Genomic DNA, 18426 nt, shown 5'->3' with positions numbered 1-18426 from the left:
CGTGAATACCTCCTCTCTCCCCCCAATGTCCAGCACGAACGTGGACCCGTTGTTCCTGATCACCTTAAGCGGTCCCTCGGAGGGCCGCTGTAGCGGTGCCCGGTGTCCGCCCCGTCGTACAAAAAGAAACTTACAGTTCTGCAGGTCTTTGAGTACGCAGGTCGGTCTCTGTCCGTGCTGTGAAGTGGGGATGGGGGCCAGGTTACCGAGCCTCTCACGTAGTCTGTTCAGGACTGCTGTGGGTTCTTCCTCTTGCCCCCTTGGGGCTGGTATGAACTCTCCTGGGACGACCAGGGGCGCGCCGTACACCAACTCGGCCGACGAGGTGTGTAGATCCTCTTTGGGCACCGTGCGGATTCCGTGCAGGACCCAGGGAAGTTCGTCCACCCAGTTAGGCCCCTCCAGGCGGGCCATGAGAGCCGATTTCAGGTGACGGTGGAAGCGCTCCGCTAGTCCGTTCGACTGTGGGTAGTAGGCAGTTGTGTGGTGTAGCTGTGATCCTAAAAGTCTGGCCATAGCCGACCACAGACTGGAGGTGAACTGGGCGCCCCTGTCGGAGGTAATGTGAGCCGGTACCCCAAAGCGGGCTACCCAGGTTGCGATCAGTGCTCGGGCGCAGGATTCGGAGGTGGTGTCGGTGAGCGGGACTGCCTCTGGCCATCTGGTGAACCGGTCTACCATAGTTAGGAGGTACCGCGCTCCTCGATATCCACATGGATGTGGTCGAACCTCCGGCGGGTGGGTTTGAACCGCTGCGGTGGAGCCTTGGTGTGCCGCTGCACCTTGGCCGTTTGGCACTGCATGCACGTTTTGGCCCATTCACTGACCTGTTTACACAGTCCATGCCACACGAACCTGTTGGAGACCAGCCGGGCGGTTGTCCTGATGGAGGGGTGCGCTAAGTTGTGAATGGATTTGAAAACCCGCCGGCGCCAGGCTGCTAGGACGACGGGGCGGGGTTGGCCGGTAGCTACGTCACATAGTAGGGTCCTCTCACCTGGACCTACGGGGAGGTCTTGGATCTACTAACCGGAGACTGCAGTCCTGTGACTGGGGATCTCATCGTCTGCCTGCTGTGCCTCTGCCAGCGCTGCATAGTCCACCCCCTGGGACAGGGCCTGTATGGTAGGTCTGGAAAGTGCGTCCGCCACGACGTTGTCCTTTCCCGGACATGCCAGATGTCCGTAGTGTATTCGGAGATGTAGGACAGATGTTGCTGCTGGTGGGAAGACCAGGGATCGGACACCTTAGTGAACGCAAAGGTAAGCGGTTTGTGGTCAGTGAACGCGGTGAAGGGCCTACCTTCTAAGAAATATCTGAAATGCCGGATTGCCAGGTATAGTGCCAATAGCTCCCGGTTGAAAGCACTGTATTTGAGTTCAGGTGGTCGTAGGTGTTTGCTGAAGAATGCCAGGGGTTGCCAGCGACTCTCGATGAGTTGTTCCAGCACTCCACCGACTGCTGTGTTGGATGCGTCCAACATGAAGGCAGTAGGAATGTCCATTCTGGGGTGCACTAGCATCGCGACGTTTGCTAAGGCAGAGAGTACAGAGGACATTTACTAGAATGTTACCTGGGTTTCAGCACTTGAGTTACAGAGAAAGGTTGAACAAGTTAGATCTTTATTCTTTGGAGCGTAGAAGGTTGAGGGGGGACTTGATAGAGGTATTTAAAATTATGAGGGGGATAGATAGACTTGACGTGGATAGGCTTTTTCCATTGAGAGTAGGGGAGATTCAAACAACTGGACATTAGTTGAGAGTTAAGGGGCAAAAGTTTAGGGGTAACACGAGGGGGAACTTCTTTACTCAGGGAATGGTAGTTGTGTGGAACGAGCTTCCAGTAGAAGTGGTAGAGGCGGGTTCGATTTTGTCATTTAAAAAAAATTCGATCGGTATATGGACAGGAAAGGAATGGCGGGTAGAGGCAGGTCGATGTGACTACTTGAGAGTAAGCGTTCAGCACGGACTAGAAGGGCCAAGATGGCCTATTTCCGTGCTGTAATTGTTATATGGTTATATGAACACGCGGGTGTCTCTGTAGGTTGGACAACTGAGTGACTTCCTTCTCAGACCGAGCAGGTGAATGGCCTCTCCCCAGTGTGAACTGACTGGTGTGCTTGTAGGCTAGCTAACTGTGTGAATCCCTTCCCACAGACTGAGCAGGTGAATGGCCGCTACGCAGTGTGAACTGACTGGTGTCTCAGTAGGTGAGATGCCTGAGTGAATCCCTTCCCACAGTCTGAGCAGGTGAATGGCCTCTCTCCAGTGTGAACTCTCCGATGCACCTTCAGTTGGGATGACTGAGTGAATCCCTTCCCACAGTCTGAGCAGGTGAACGGCCTCTCCCCAGTGTGAACTTGCTGGTGTCTCTGTAGATCAGATGATCGAGTGAATCCCTTCCCACAGACTGAGCAGGTGAACGGCCTCTCCCCAGTATGAAATCGCTGGTGTTTCAGTAGGTCGGATGACCGAGTGAATCCCTTCCCACAGTATGTGCAGGTGAACGGCCTCTCTCCAGTGTGAACTCGCTGATGTACCTTCAGATGAGATGATAAATTGAATCCCTTCCCACAGACTGAGCAGGTGAATGGCCTCTCCCCAGTGTGAACTCGCTGATGTACCTTCAGTTTAGATGAGCAAGTGAATCCCTTCCCACAGTCTGAGCAGGTGAATGGCCACTCCCCAGTGTGAACTGACTGGTGTTCTTGTAGGTGAGCTGACTGTGTGAATCCCTTCCCACAGTCTGAGCAGGTGAATGGCCTCTGCCCTGTGTGAACTCGCTGATGTATCTGCAGATGAGATGACTGAGTAAATCCCTTCCTACAAACTGAGCAGGTGAACGGCCTCTCCCCAGTGTGAACTCGCTGATGTATCTGCAGATCAGGTGATCGAGTGAATCCCTTCCCACAGTCTGAGCAGGTGAACGGCCTCTCGCCAGTGTGAAGTCGCTGATGCACCGTCAGTTGAGATGACGAAGTGAATCCGTTCCCACAGTCTGAGCAGGTGAACGGCCTCTCCCCAGTGTGAACTCTCTGATGTTCCTTCAGTTGAGATGACGAAGTGAATCCCTTCCCACAGTATGAGCAGGTGAACGGCCTCTCCCCAGTGTGAACTCGCTGATGTATCTGTAGATCAGATGATCGAGCAAATCCCTTCCGACAGTCTGAGCAGGTGAACGGCCTCTCCCCAGTGTGAACTCGCTGATGTGCTTGTAGGTTAGCTAACTGTGTGAATCCCTTCCCACAGTCTGAGCAGGTGAATGGCCTCTCCCCAGTGTGAATTCGCTGATGTACCTTCAGTTGGGATGATCGAGTGAATCCCTTCCCACAGTCCGAGCAGGTGAATGGCCTCTCCCCAGTGTGAACTCTCTGATGTACCTTCAGGTTAGATGACTGAGTGAATCCCTTCCCGCAGTCTGAGCAGGTGAACGGTCGCTCCCTGGTGTGAACTCGCTGGTGAGCCATTAGGTCGAATAACCGCGTGAATCCTTCCCCACAAATTCAGCAGATGACCAGCCTCTGCTCAGTGTGAACAGACTGGTGTATCCACAGGTGGGATGACCGACTGAATCCCGTCTCACACATAGAACATGTGAATGGGCTTGTCTCAGTGTAAACTTGCTGATGTACCTTCAGTTGAGATGATGGAGTGAATCCATTCCCACTGTCTGAGCAGGTGAATGGTGTCTCCCCTGTGTAAGATGACGGGCGTGTCAGTCGGTCAGATGATCAAATGAATCTCTCCCCACAGTCTGAGCAGGAAGGATGATCGAGTGAATCCCTTGCTCCACTTCTTAAATATCTGGACAAAGACAGCAAAACTGGCGTGTTGTGTTCGAGATTCCCGCAGACAAATTCCTTGTCATTTTTAATCTGTAAAAAGATTTACAAAATCGATCAATGAGTGACAGACAACATTTCAGATGAGATCACTTGAGTTGCCAAGGTTTGATCTGGCATCACACTGTTACAGTGAGGTTCAACCCAAGTTGGAGAGAGAAATCATCTTCTAACTAGGCACAGTGCTGGTATCTGAAATGGCCATCAAATTCTCTGATGCTCTTCCTGTCTCTATAAGAATGGGGTATTTCTGCCATCTCCAATCTGTGACCTGGCTCAGTTTGACTCTCTCCATTGGTATTATTCCCTGTTCCCACTGAGCTGCATAGGTTCCTGGCCCCACAGTAACTGAAACACTCTCACGCAAATAGCTGGCAGTGCATTCCACGCGCCCACCACTCTCTGTGTAAAAAAACTTACCCCTGACATCCCCTCGGTATCTATTTCCAAGCTCCTTAAAACTATGCCCCCTGTTGTTAGCCATTTCAGCCCTGGGAAAAAAACCTCTGGCTCTCCACACGATTAATACTCCTCATCATCTTATACATCTAAAAAAGGCTCCAAACATAAACAAGGAAATTATACATTGCTTTGAGGATTTGTTAGAAGTATATAAAATTATGAGGGTATAGATAGGGTAAATGCAAGCAGCTTTTTCCACTGAGGTTGGGTGGGATGACAACCAGAGGTCATGGGTAAGTGGGGAAGGTGAAATTTAATGGGAATATTTGGAAAAGCTCTTTCCTGCAATGGTCGTGAGAGTGTGGAATGAGATGTCAGCACAAGTGGTGAATATCAACTCGGTTTCACCATTTCAAAAAAGTTTGGATGGGAGCCTGGATGATAGGGGTATGGAGGGCGATGGTCTCGGTGCAGGTAATTGTATTAGACCAGCGGTCCCCAACCACCGGGTCGCAAAGCATGTGCTACCGGGCCGCAAGGAAACGATATGATTTGGCGTAATGAGTCAGCGCACCTTTTCTCATTCCCTGTCACGGCCACTGATCAGCCATTACGCATGCGAGGTCATGACCTGCGCGTCATCTGTGTCAGCGCAGGAAGGAGATCAACTCCTCGAGCTTGCAAATGACAGCGGGCTGAAAAATATGTTTGACATAACATCTCTGTCGGCATTCTGGATCAAAGTCAAGGCTAAATATCCTGAGATAGCCACGAAAGCACTGAAAACGTTGCTTCCATTTCCAACATTTTTCTGCGAAGCGGAGTTTTCTGCAATGAAAACTAAATTGCGGAATAGACTGGACAGGAACTCACTTCGAGTATTGCTGTCTCCCATCATCCCTCGATAGGACGGTGTTGTTGGAGGGAAACAAGCCCAGGGCTCCCACTGATTCAGCGATTTTGGTGTGTTACAATGATCTTATATATTCATACGGGGAAAATATATGCTGTGTGTTTAAAATCCAAATGTTACGTAAAATGTCATGATGCTATTGATTTACTTATATAACCATATAACAATTACAGCACGGAAACAGGTCATCTCGGCCCTTCTAGTCCGTGCCGAACGGTACTCTCACCTCGTCCCACCGACCTGCAGTCAGCCAATACCTCTCCATTCCTTTCCTGTCCATATACCTATCCAATTTTTCTTTCAATGATAATATCGAACCTGCTTCTGCCACTTCTACTGGAAGTTTGTTCAACACTAACTTCAAGCTCCTCTGATAATTGACTTATCACTATATTCATGCGAGGAAAATATGTGCTGTGTGTTTAATACTAAATTCGTTAGATAAACCCTTTTGGAAACGAAATTGGGTGTATTAGCCATTTATCACCTATATTCCAGTCGTGATTAACACCCCCGCCCCCGCCACTCCGAAGAGAATCACGAAAAAGGATTTGCAGGAAAAATCGGCAGGTCACGACGCGCATGCGCACTGGTGCCCGTGCAAGGCTTCATGGTCATTGTAGTCTTTCTCTGGGTAAACGCAACGTATTTGACTGCTACACTTGTCCGTTGGCAACCCTACCCACCAACCCCCCCCCCCACCCCTGGGTCGGTCGGTCCGCAGGAATATTGTCAATATTAAACCGGTCTGCAGTGCAAAAAAGGTTGGGGACCCTTGCATTAGACTGCTTAAATGTTTTTTCAGCATTGACCAGATGGGCCAAATAGCCTGTTTCCATACTGAACTTCTCCATGTTTCTATGACACAGAAGCCAGCCAAACTTGTTTGGAAGGAAAAAGTTGGGAGTGACAACGGAGCAGCGATGGCCGGAGTTTCTGGGAGCAATTTGGGAGCTCAGTGATCGATACATCCAAAAGATGTGGAAACATTGGAAAGGCAGGAGGACACAACCGTGGTTGAAATGAGAAGCGAAAGCCAACATAAAAGTCAAAGAGAGGGCGAACAAAAGAGCAAAAACAATTGGGAAGCTTTTAGAAACCAACAGAAGACGACTAAAAAAAAAAGTCAGATGAGCTCAGGGTGTGGAATTATGATATTGTAGTCATTAGTGAGTCTTGGTAGCACCCAATGAGGCATTTAGAGGAACAAAATATCCGGGGCGTCAGTATCTCTTGAAAACCAAGGTTCCCTGCACCAGTTAACTTTCAACTTTTATTTTGCAGGCACATACAAACTCTACACCCTCAAAATTTCACTTCTGAAGGCCCCCCCACTTACCAAGTACTCCTTTGCCAGAAAACAGCCTGTCCCAAACCGCACTTGTCAGATCCTTTATGATACTATCAAAATTGACCTTTCTCCAATTTAGAATCTCAACCCATGGTCCAGACCTCTCTTTTTTCCATATTTACTTTGAATCTCATGGCATTATGGTCAATCATTTCTGTCACCAGCCCTGGATCATCAGCCTCTACATCACACTTCTACATCAGGAATTCTCCGTACTGATTAAGGGCACATTTGACAAACTTTACCCCATCTAGTCCTTTTACAGTGTGGGAGTCCCAGTCAATACATGGAAAGTTAAAATCACTTACTAAATTAACTTTTGTTTCTTGGCATGGTCTGCGATCTCTTGACAAATTTGTTCCTCTAAATCCCTCAGATTGTTGGGTGCAACCAAGTCCCCAATAATAGCTACAATATCAGAATTCCCTGTCCTGAGCTCAGCTGGCTTTCCTACAACGCTTCTTGCATTGTGATATACACAGCTCAGCACATTCATCGCACCATGCTCAACCATTTGATTGCTGACTCTGAGGTCTGAACAACATCTGACTGGTGCCAAGTAAACAAATTCTCCCTCATTGTCACAAAACATGCATCATTACTGTCGCAGTTTACGTTCCACTGGATGCTAATGCTAAAGTAGCCATGAAAGACCTCAGTGCTGCTATTAGCAAGCTGCAGACATTGCATCCAGACGGAGCTTTGTCTGTCGCTGGGGACTTTAATCATTATAACCTGTGCACCGTGCTTCCAAGATTTTACCAAAATGTATTACGCACCACCACGTGTAATAAAACCTTAGATCATGTCTACACAAATGTGGCTGATGCTGACAAACTCACTACCCTCGCCCACCTGGGACAATCTGACCATCGTTCACTGTTTCTGCTTCCCAAGTATAGCCCGGTCATTAAACGTGTGAAACCCACAATGAAGACTATTCAGATCTGGCTGGAGGGGGCTGACTCTGCTCTTCAGCACCAATTCCAGCACACAGACTGGAGCACGTTTGCTGCCCATGCCACCACAGACTCTCAGATTAACATTGATTTATACACCAACTCTGTCCTTGAGCACATCAACAAGTGTGTAGATAGAGTAACATTACTAAAACAAATACAAGTTTTCCCCAATCAGAAACCATGGATGAACAGAGAGGTTCACCTCCCACTCAAAGCCAGAGATTCAGCCTTCAGGTCTGGAGACCGGGAGGCTTACAGCTCAGCCAGGGCCAACCTGAGCAAGGGAAACTCTCAGGCTAAACACATTTACAAACAGAGAATCAAGGAGCATTTCAACTCCTCAGACCCCCAGCCCATGTGGCATGGCATACAGGTCCTCACAGACTTCAAACCTCCTAGTATTGTGCCCCCTTCCAGCTCTGCTTCCCTCCCTGATCAGCTCAATTACTTCTATGCTCATTGATGAAGTTTCAGGGAATGGGGGATTCTCAGATCCCTGTAAACAATGAATTAAGTACTGACTATGTCTGTGGCTGCAGTGTGTTCGAATAATGTCTCACAGCTGCTTTCTTTGGAGCAAGATAATGTTTAAGGTTCGCCCAGATCCACATGATGGAAATTAGACAGAACATTCCCTTTTATTTAAAGCATAAATTTGACGGATGTTCTTCTCTTTGTAATTAAGTTGTGGCTCCAGCAAACCAGGTAGGACATTCTTTTCTTTAATTAAGGTGGCTGATTGATTGTTCTTTGTATCAGTAGTACATTGACTTGGCCGGAGTGGTTATCAGACTGATTGTTCTTTTGTATCGGTGGCCTTATAACTTCTGACAATTCTGACATCAGGCAGTGAACTTGTTGAACCGCCAGGGAGACGAGAAAGATTTTCTCCCTCATGTCGGGTCCAAGTTCACTCGTCGGCTAAGCTCGAAGAAATAAACGGGTGAAAAATAAGTAACGATCTTATTGTGCTGTCGTTAATTGATTCAGCAAAGCTATGTTTACAGTACTGTGCCCCCTTCCAGCTCTGCTTCCCTCCCTGATGAGCTCAATTACTTCTACGCTCGCTTTGACCAAGAGAACAAGGAGGTCACCCTCAAAACGGATCTCCCACCTGCTGAACTGCATCTCTCACTTTCCACCTCCGATGTTTGTGCCACCCTGAGCAGGGTGAATGTACGGAAGGCAGCTGGTCCGGATGGAATACCTGGCCGTGTGCTCAGAGTCTGTGCAGGGCAGTTGACCGGGGTCTTCACGGACATTTTTAATCTGTCCCTGGCCCAGGGATTTGTCCCCACAAGCTTCAAGATCGCCATCATCATGCCAGTGCCAAAGCATTCCACTGCCACGAGCCTGAATGATTTCCACCCAGTTGCACTCACCCCCATCATTGCAAAGTGCTTTGAGAGACTGGTTGTATCACATCCGAAATCCTGTCTGCCCACTACCCTGGACCCCCATCAATTTGCCGATCGCACCAACAGATCAACAGAGGACACCATCTCCACAGCACTTCACTCTGCCCTGACCCACCTGGACAGCCCCATCTCCTACGTTAGAATGCTGTTCATTGACTTTAGTTCAGCATTCAATTCTGTAAGCCCCTTCAAGCTGATCACCAAACTTCACCAGCTTGGTATCAGCTCATCCCTCTGCAACTGGACCTTGGACTGTCTGACTAACAGACCCCAATCAGTTAAGTTAGACAACCTCTCCTCCTCCACTCTCACCCTGAACACCGGCGTGCCTCAAGGCTGTGTGCTGAGCCCTCTTCTGTACTCCCTTTTCACCTGTGACTGCGTTCCTGTACATGGTTCGAACTCCATAATCAAGTTCACAGATGACACCATGGTGGTTGGCCTGATCAGAGGGGATGACGCGACGGCCTCCAGGGACGAGGTCCAGCACCTGGCCGCATGGTGTGCCGACAACAATCTGGTCCTTAACACCCAGAAGACCAAGGAGATCATTGTGGACTTCAGGCATGCTAGGAGCCACACTCCCAATCTACATCAACTGAACTGTAGTGGAGCATGTATCAAGCTTCAAATTCCTTGCTGTCCACATTTCCGAGGATCTCACCTGGTCCCTGAACTCCTCCATCCTGATCAAAAAGGTGCAATAGCGCCTTTACTTCCTGCAGAGTATCAATAAAGCTCATCTCTGTCCCAGGGTGCTGACGGACTTTTAACGCTGTACCATTGAGAGCATACTCACCAACTGCATCTCAGTGTGGTATGGCAATTGTCCCGTTTCGGACCACCAAACGCTCCACCGTGTGGTGAAAACTGCCCAGCGGATTATCGGCACCTAATTGTCCACCATTGAGAACATCCACCATAAACGCTGCCCAGGCAGGGTGAAATGCATTATCAAGGATGCATCTCACCCTAACCATGGACTTTTTACTCTCCTTCCATCCGGTAGGTGCTACAGGAGCCTCCGCTCCCACACCAGCAGGCACAGGAAGAGCTTCTTCCCTGAGGCTGTAACCCTGCTGAACCTCACATCACAGCGCTAAGCAGTATTGCACCCGTATTGTACTGTCTCAGTACTTGTATATTTGTGTGCTGTAGCACTTACTTTTTATTCTCAGTTATTTTGTAAATAACATTATTCTTTGCATTTCTGGTCAGATGCTAACCGCATTTCATTGGCTTTGTATCTGTACTTGGCACAATGACAATAAAGTTGAATCTAATCTAATCTGAAAAAAAAACAAAGGAGCTGATTGTGGACGACAGGAGGAATAGAGACAGGCTAATCCCGATTGACATCAATGGATCTGGGGTTGAGACAATGAACAGCTTTAAGATCCTTGGCATAAACATCACCAAGGATCTCGCATGGTCTGTACATACCGGCTGTGTTGTGAAAAGAGCACAATAGCACCTATTTCAGCTCAGATGGTTGAAGAAATTTGGGATGGGCCCCCAAATCCTAAGGACTTTCTACAGGGACACAACTGAGAGCATCCTGACTGGCTGCATCACTGCCTGGTATGGGAACTGTACTTCCATTAATCGCAGGAACCTGCAGAGAGTGGTGCAGACAGCCCAGCACATCTGTAGATGTGAACTTCCCACTATTCAGGACATTTACAGAGATAGGTTTGTAGACAACAGACAATACGTGCAGGAGTAGGCCATTCAGCCCTTCGAGCCAGCACCACCATTCACTGTGATCATGGCTGATCATCCACAATCAGTACCCTTTTCCTGCCTTCCTCCCATATCCCTTCACTCTGCTATCTTTAAGAGCTCTATCTAACTCTTTTTTGAAAGAATCCAGAGAATTGGCCTCCGCTGCCTTCTGAGGCAGAGCAATCCGCAGAACCACAACCCTCTGGGTGAAAAAGGGCCCAAAGGATATTGGGGACCCAATTCACCACAACCTGTTCCTGCTGCTACCATCCAGGAAACGGTACCACAGCAAAAGGACCAACAGGCTCCGGGACATCATCTTCCACCAGGCCATCAGACTGATTAATTCATGCTGATACAATTGCATTTCTTTGTTATATTGACTGTCCTATGTACAAACTATTTATTATAAATGACCATAAATTATACATTGCACATTCAGACAGAGACATAACGAAAAGATTTCTACTCCTCATGTTTTTAAAGGATGTATGTAATAAAGTCAATTCAATTCAATTCACCCTCCCCACTATCTGTTCTGTCATTCTGGCTCCCATTCCCCCTACAACTTATTTTAACCACATCACTCTCTCCCCACACTAGCACTAGCAAGCCTTACCACTGGGATATTAGACCCCTCTTGTTCTGTTCCCCTCACTAACGAATCCCCTATCACCCCTTTGACTTTCCTCTGCCAGGTAATCCCCCCAACAGTTTCTAAAGTGGTCCATCTGTTGTTGTGTGGGATGGACACAAGAGTACTCTGTGATGGCTATTTAATTTCATTCCCCTTCCTGACTCTCACCCAGTTTCCTGTGTCCTGCACCTTGGGTGTAATTCACCTCTCTTCATGTCATATCTATCACCCCCTCCAGCTCCTGGATGATCTGGAATTCATCCATTTCAAGTTCAAACTCCTTAAAGTGCAGGGTTACAAGTTGCAGCTGGATGTGCATCATGTAGGTGAGGGCATCGGGGACACTGGAGGTCTCCCCAGCTTCCCACCAATATCCCCTCTAATTTGTAATGACGAGTGTGCACATAAAGCTTTTCCTGTGCATTTTTTAACCCAGTGACAACATGGGCAGAGTGAACTTTAAATAGAGAGCCATTCATTTTAACAGCTAGCAAATCACTGTCAATAAGAACTTCGATGTCCTCTGGGTTTGATCAAGTTCATCTGCACTCTCACACAACCTGTATAGTAGGCCTGTAGCAGGTTATGAAGGATTTTCTCTCCACAGCTGTTCCACACTGTCCATATGTGATTTGCTTGCTAAAGGACGCTTAAAAAAGTCAGATTTCCAAATATCACTCCACTTCTGCTCACTTGCAAATTCTCCAGCAACTTTTGCATCACCACAATACACACAGGTAACACCAGTTTCTGTATTGTACATAAATATTTCCCCTGAACCCTCCCCCAGGTGACTGACGGTGGTGAACTCAGTGATGGCAATGCCAATGAATATGAAGGGAAGGGCAGTAGTCTGTCTCATTGGAGTCTGGCACATTTGTGATGTGAAAGCTACTTGTTGCCCAGGGCAAAGGTGTTTGATATCATTATGTCCCCAGAGAGAGTGGGACAAAACATATTCTTACGGGTAGAAAAGTCCAGAACAGGAGGAGGTAGAACAAGCAACAGACACAAAATGCTGGAGGAACTCAGCAGGCCAGGCAGCATCTATGGAAAAGAGTACTAATGCTGAGTTCCTCCAGCAATTTGTGTGTGTTGCTCGGATTTCCAGCATCTGCAGATTTTCTCTTGTTTGTGACTGGAGGCAGAACAAAGGTGATTTTCTCAACAGCTGATGTAAAAGATTTTGTTCCCTTTCTCCGAGTTCCCGATCCTTGCATTTAGACAGCTGGAGCTCAGCTCTGTCTGAGAGATCCATCGGTTCCCATTCCCTCATCAGCCGGAAGCTCCCCGGGGCCCGTGTACGGATGGTGGGGCTGAGAGAGAGGGAAGAGAGCAGGACTGTCCCGGGATTGCGGGTCACGGAGTCCGGAGTCACAGCAACTACCCGAAGTCGGTGTTGAAAACGCCCGCCCGGTGAGACCCCCAACCCGGAGACCCCTTCTCACCTCAACCGATCATCCGGGGCCTTTTGTGCACCGCGCGCTGGTGAGCTCGAGCTTGGTCGGTTTAACGGCTGGGCTACTAATCACGTGACCGGCCCCTCCCCCACCGCCGTCAACAGAGGAGTCACGCGCTGCGCTATTCCCATTGGTGCGAAGCGATGTCAATCACTGTTTCCAGCCAATAGCAGAGGCGGACAAAGCGAGAGGGCGTTACCCCCGCCTCCCGAACTTTCCGTCACGGCGGGACAACCGTCAAAGTAAATGTCCGCTTTCTGATTTATTTCCATTTCCCTCCGAGGGAAGTTGGGGCGTTTGTGAAGCGTCTCCTGCGGCCGGAGTCTGATGTGTCGCTGAGAGGTAGGAGGAGACCGCTCGGCCCGTCGGTTTGATGCCGGTTCCCCGGGGAGGGAGAGGGGGATTTTATTGAAAGGATGAAGACGGTGAGAGAGGGGGCGGACAGGATGTTTGTCCCGGTGGGGACAGGAGGGGCTCATCTGTGGAAATGTCTGAGCCCACGGTGGTGGCGGAAGCAGAGGGATTCACCACATTGGGGGGCAAACACCGGCAGACTGTTGCCCTGCAAGCGGGGCCAATGGTCCGGGCAAAGTGACAATTATTTGTGTTTTGTTGAGACTGTACCTGGAATATGGTGTAAAATCCCGCTCCCCACACTAACACGGGTCATACAGACCAAAGAACAAACTGCCGGAGGAACTCAGTGGGTCGGGCAGCATCTGTGGAGGGAAATGGACCGTCAACATTTCGGGCCGAGACCCTCCCTCTGGACTGAGAGTGGACGGGAAATAGTCAGAGAAAAGAGGTGAGGGGTGGGGATGGGGCAAGAGCTGGGGAGTGAGAGGTGGATCCAGGTGAGGGGGGAGGTGGGAAGGTGGAAATAGTGACGGGGGTGGGAGGTGAGTGATTGGGGCAACACGGGGCTGCAGAAGATGGAAATTAATTCCATAGAGGATTAACAAAGAGGTTAGAGAGTATTTGATATGGAGAGTGCAATGAAGATTCACCAGTCTGATCCCTGGAGTGGTGGGGTCATCATATGAAGAAAGATTAACTGCGATAACCCTTTCATTTAGAGAATCGAGGACTGAGGGGTGAACACATTGAAATGCAAAACATCATTACCGGTTGAACCAGGGATCCCAGTCTCTGAAAAAGGCGGTGGACTGTCCGGGAAATGTCTCCATTCTGAGGGTGGTGAATGTCTGTAAATCCCCACCACAGAGGGGGTTAAAATCTATTGCTATGAATTAGGTTCTATTGCTGCCACAGAGACAACGAATTACACGACATCTGCCGGTGCTATTAAACCTGATTCTGATAATTGGTCTGGGAGACCCACCACCGGTCACCTGATCCCAGTTACCACAGATCGTAATGCGAGATTGAAGCCTTTTCTATTTATTTGTGTTCCTCAGTTCAGTTAAGTTTCCCTCTGTGGTTCCAAAGCAGAAGCTCAGTCTGTCTAATATTTCCACACAATTAAAATGGGGAATTTGTTTATTCTTATCACGTACTGAGCTACAGTGAAAATCTTGCCTGACGTACCATCCACACAGATCGATACATTACAACAGTACATTGAGCTGATATACGACAAAACAATAACTGTAACAAAGCATTATGGCTGCAGAGAAAGTGCAGTGCAGATAGACATATGGGGCAGGGTCACGTCGAGTTACATTGTGAGGTCGAGTCCATTTTATTGGACTGGAGACCATTCATTTGGCTGACAACCGCAGACAGGAAGCTGTCCATGAGCCTGGTGGTACGCGCTTTAAGGATTTTGTATCTCTTCCCCAATGGGGGATTGGGTGTTTCTCTGTCCCTGTACCTTCCCGTACTTGTGCACTTGGGAATAAATTCAACAGGACCTGAGAAAACTCAGTGAGATTTGATTAGTGATGATCATCTTGGCAGCTCGGTAGGTTGAATGTAGAGGGACAGTACACTGTGAAATGTAAAGAGACAGTACACTGTTGAATGAAAGTCCCTGAACAGTGTCGATGAGCAGAGGGATATTGGATCCAAGTTCACAGCTCCCTGAAAGAGACTGCACAGATTGATCGGGTGGTTCAGAGCTGCAACGAGAGGCTGGACAAACTTGTGTTGTTTTCTCCAGAGCGGCGCAGGCTGGGGTGAGACTGGATGGACATTTATAAGATTAAAAGAGGAATAGATAGAGCGGACAGACGATATATTTTTCCTGGGGGTTGAAATGTCTAATACATGTAAGGTGAGAGGAGATGTGAGGGACAAGTGTTACGAGATCAGAGGTTACATTTTGCTGTGGGTGTCACTGTGAGAGAGGCTGCAGGAGGCGGGAGTATGACGTCAGTACACTGACTGCTGGAGCTGAGAGAGAGAGACAGACAGAGACAGAGACAGTTGGAGGGCCAGCGGAGCAGAGAGAGACAGGGAGAAGAGAGAAAAGAGAGATAAAGAGAGGGCGAGGGAGACACACACACACACACACTTTGGAATACGGCTCGACGACTAAAAATCTTCTGTGATTTGTATTTCCTTTTCCCAGCGTAGAATCTGTGAAATTCTTTGTGATTACTTCCTCGTTGCATTTTAATGTGGATTTACAAATTTCCCCATTCCGTGGATAACTGAAACTTGCCATCTTGAAACTTTCAGAACTGTTCCTAAACTTGACATTTTGGCAGCCACAAACGCATAACACTGTTAACTTCTGTTTAGAAGAGTAGTTTGTTTAATTGTCTCTATACTAATACAGATAGTAGTTTATACTAATACAGACTGAGTTTGTGGTCTATCGCTGCTGTACATAACACAGAGTGACGGGCGGGTCGCTGGAGTCTCTCCCTGGGTTGTGGGACCCACCGGTCACGTGATCCTGTTCGCCCCGCCCATTTAACCGCAGACGGGCAGCAGCGCGTCTGCTCCCGAGGCCCCGCCCTCCGGATGACGCAAAGTCTCTTCGCGCATGCTCACTGCCGCTAGATTGTCGGCGTTTGCTTTTCGGCGCAGTGCTGAAGCGGATCGTCTGCGGGATCGGGAAGGGACGATCGCCTCCTTGATCGGGGAGCCGGGGGTCGGGATCACTATTTACGGGCTGAAGATGTCACTTTCTCATCGGTGAGTATTGAGACCGATCCCGAGTGGGGAGATCCGATGTTGGCCGTCAGCCCTGAACTGCGGGCCAGTTACTCATTTAGTACCCAGTTCTCTGGGCTCGTCAGAAACGTGTCGACTCCACTTAATCTGCATTGAACGACCCAAACCAGGAGCCCAGGCTGTCTCTTTCCGCAGAATTGAAATGGAAGTCCCGCCAACAGGTCACGTGAGGCTATTTAGCCCCGCCCTCCGCTTTGTGACGCAAGATCACGTGGTGTGTGCTCACACTCCCCCATGGGTGGTGACTCTCCGGGCCCCCTGGTAGCAGCAGAGATACAGAGGAGCAGATTGAGAGGCAGATTCTGGAAAGGTGCAAAAATAACAGGGTTGTTATCATGGGTGCCTTTAACTTCCCTAATATTGATTCGCACCTGATTAGTTCCAAGGGTTTAGATGGGGCAGAGTTTAAGTGTGTCCAGGACCAATTCCTGTCACAGTATGTGGACAGGCCAACCAGTGTGAATGCCATACTAGATCTAGTATTAGGTAATGAACCGGGTCAGGTCACAGATCTCTCAGTGGGTGAATATCTGGGGGACAGTGACCACCGCTCCCTTGCATTTCACATTATCATGGAAAAGGATAGAATGAAAGAGGACAGGAAAATTTTTAATTGGGGAAGGGCTATAAAGCTCACACCTGCGGGTGTGAATTGGGATGATGTTTTTGCAGGGAAATATACTATGGACATGTGGTCGATGTTTAGAGATCTCTTGCAGGATGTTAGGAATAAATCTGTCCCGGTGAGGAAGATAAAGAATGGTAGGGTGAAGGAACCATGGGTGACAAGTGAGGTGGAAAATCTAGTCAGGTGGAAGAAGGCAGCATACATGAGGTTTGGGAAGCAAGGATCAGATGGGTCTATTGAGGAATATTGGGAAGCAATAAAGGAGCTTAAGAAGGGGCTGAGAAGAGCAAGAAGGGGGCACGAGAAGGCCTTGGCGAGTAGGGTAAAGGAAAACCCCAAGGCATTCTTCAAATATGTGAAGAAAAAAAGGATGACAGGAGTGAAGGTAGGACCGATTAGAGATAAAGGTGGGAAGATGTGCCTGGAGGCTGTGGGAGTGAGTGAGGTCCTCAATGAATACTTCTCTTCGGTATTCACCAATGAGAGGGAACTTGATGATGGTGAGGACAATATGAGTGAGGTTGATGTTCTGGAGCATGTTGGTATTAAGGGAGAGGAGGTGTTGGATTTGTTAGAATACATTAGGGCGGGTAAGTCCCTGGGGCCTGACAGAATATTTCCCAGGCTGCTGCACGAGGCGAGGGAAGAGATTGCTGAGCCTCTGGCTAGGTCCTCGTTGTCCACGGGAATGGTACCGGTGGACTGAAGGGAGGCGGATGTTGTCCCATTGTTCAAAAAAGGTAGTAGGGATAGTCCAGGTAATTATAGACCAGTGAGCCTTATATCTGTGGTGGGAAAGCTGCTGGAAAAGATTCTTAGAGATAGGATCTCTGGGCATTTCAAGAATCATGATCTGATCAGGGACAGTCAGCATAGCTTTGTGAAGTGCAGATCATGTCTAACAAGCCTGATAGAGTTCTTTGAGGAGGTGTCAAGGCATATAGATGAGGGTAGTGCAGTGGATGTGATCTACATGGATCTTAGTAAGGCATTTGACAAGGTTCCACATGGTAGGCTTATTCAGAAGGTTAGAAGGCATGGGATGCAGGGAAGTTTGGCCAGGTGGATTCAGAATTGGCTTGCCTGCAGAAGGCAAAGGGTGGTGGTGGAGGGAGTACATTCAGATTGGAGGATTGTGACTAGTGGTGTCCTACAAGGATCTGTTCAGGGATCTCTACTTTTCATGATTTTTATTAATGACATGGATGTGGGGGTAGGAGGGTGGGTTGGCAAGTTTGCTGGCAACACAAAGGTTGTTGGTGTTGTAGATAGTGTAGAGGATTGTCAAAGATTGCAGAGAGACATTGATAGGATGCAGAAGTGGGCTGAGAAGTGGCAGATGGAGTTCAACCCGGAGAAGTGTGAGGTGGTACACTTTGGAAGGACAAACTCCAAGGCAGAGTACAAAGTAAATGGCAGGATACTTGGTAGTGTGGAGGAGCAGAGAGATCTTGGGGTACATGTCCACACATCCCTGAAAGTTGCCTCACAGGCAGATAGGGTAGTTAAGAAAGCTTATGGGATGTTAACTTTCATAAGTCAAGGGATAGAGTTTAAGAATCGCAATGTAATGATGCAGCTCTATAAAACTCTGGTTAGGCCACACTTGGAGTACTGTGTCCATTTCTGGTCGCCTCACTATAGGAAGGATGTGGAAGCATTGGAAAGGGTACAGAGGAGATTTACCATGATGCTGCCTGGTTTAGAGAGTATGGATTGTGATCGGAGATTAAGGGAGCTAGGGCTTTACTCTTTGGAAAGAAGGAGGATGAAAGGAGACATGATAGAGATGTACAAGATAATAAGAGGAATAGATAGAGTGGATAGCCAGGGCACCATTGCACAATACAGGAGTACATGGCTTTAAGGTAACGGGTGGGAAGTTCAAGGGGGATATTAGAGGAAGGATTTTTACTCAGAGAGTGGTTGGTGTGTGGAATGCACT

General features: G+C 48.5%; 1 protein-coding gene across 2 annotated transcripts in view; it reads right to left on the bottom strand.

Moving 5' to 3' along the window:
* Positions 1 to 1504: 1504 nt before the first annotated feature.
* Positions 1505 to 18426, bottom strand: part of LOC134342171 (zinc finger protein 229-like) — a 150066-nt gene continuing 133144 nt past the window's right edge. The window contains exons 1-2 of one of the 2 annotated variants that reach the window (XM_063040144.1): positions 12698 to 12787; positions 1505 to 3874 (exon numbers count right to left, since the gene is read on the bottom strand). In XM_063040144.1, the coding sequence (XP_062896214.1) occupies positions 2177 to 3466 (1290 nt within the window). In that variant the 5' untranslated portion in view covers positions 3467 to 3874; positions 12698 to 12787 and the 3' untranslated portion in view covers positions 1505 to 2176. Of the gene's footprint in view, positions 3875 to 12697; positions 12788 to 18426 lie in introns of those variants that run through there. The other variant, XM_063040145.1, reaches the window with a different exon arrangement.

This window comes from Mobula hypostoma, unplaced genomic scaffold, assembly GCF_963921235.1.
Source record: "Mobula hypostoma unplaced genomic scaffold, sMobHyp1.1 scaffold_76, whole genome shotgun sequence".
Lineage (NCBI taxonomy): Eukaryota > Metazoa > Chordata > Chondrichthyes > Myliobatiformes > Myliobatidae > Mobula > Mobula hypostoma.
Note: the sequence above shows the minus strand (reverse complement) of the source record. Positions and strands in the feature narration are given on the sequence as shown.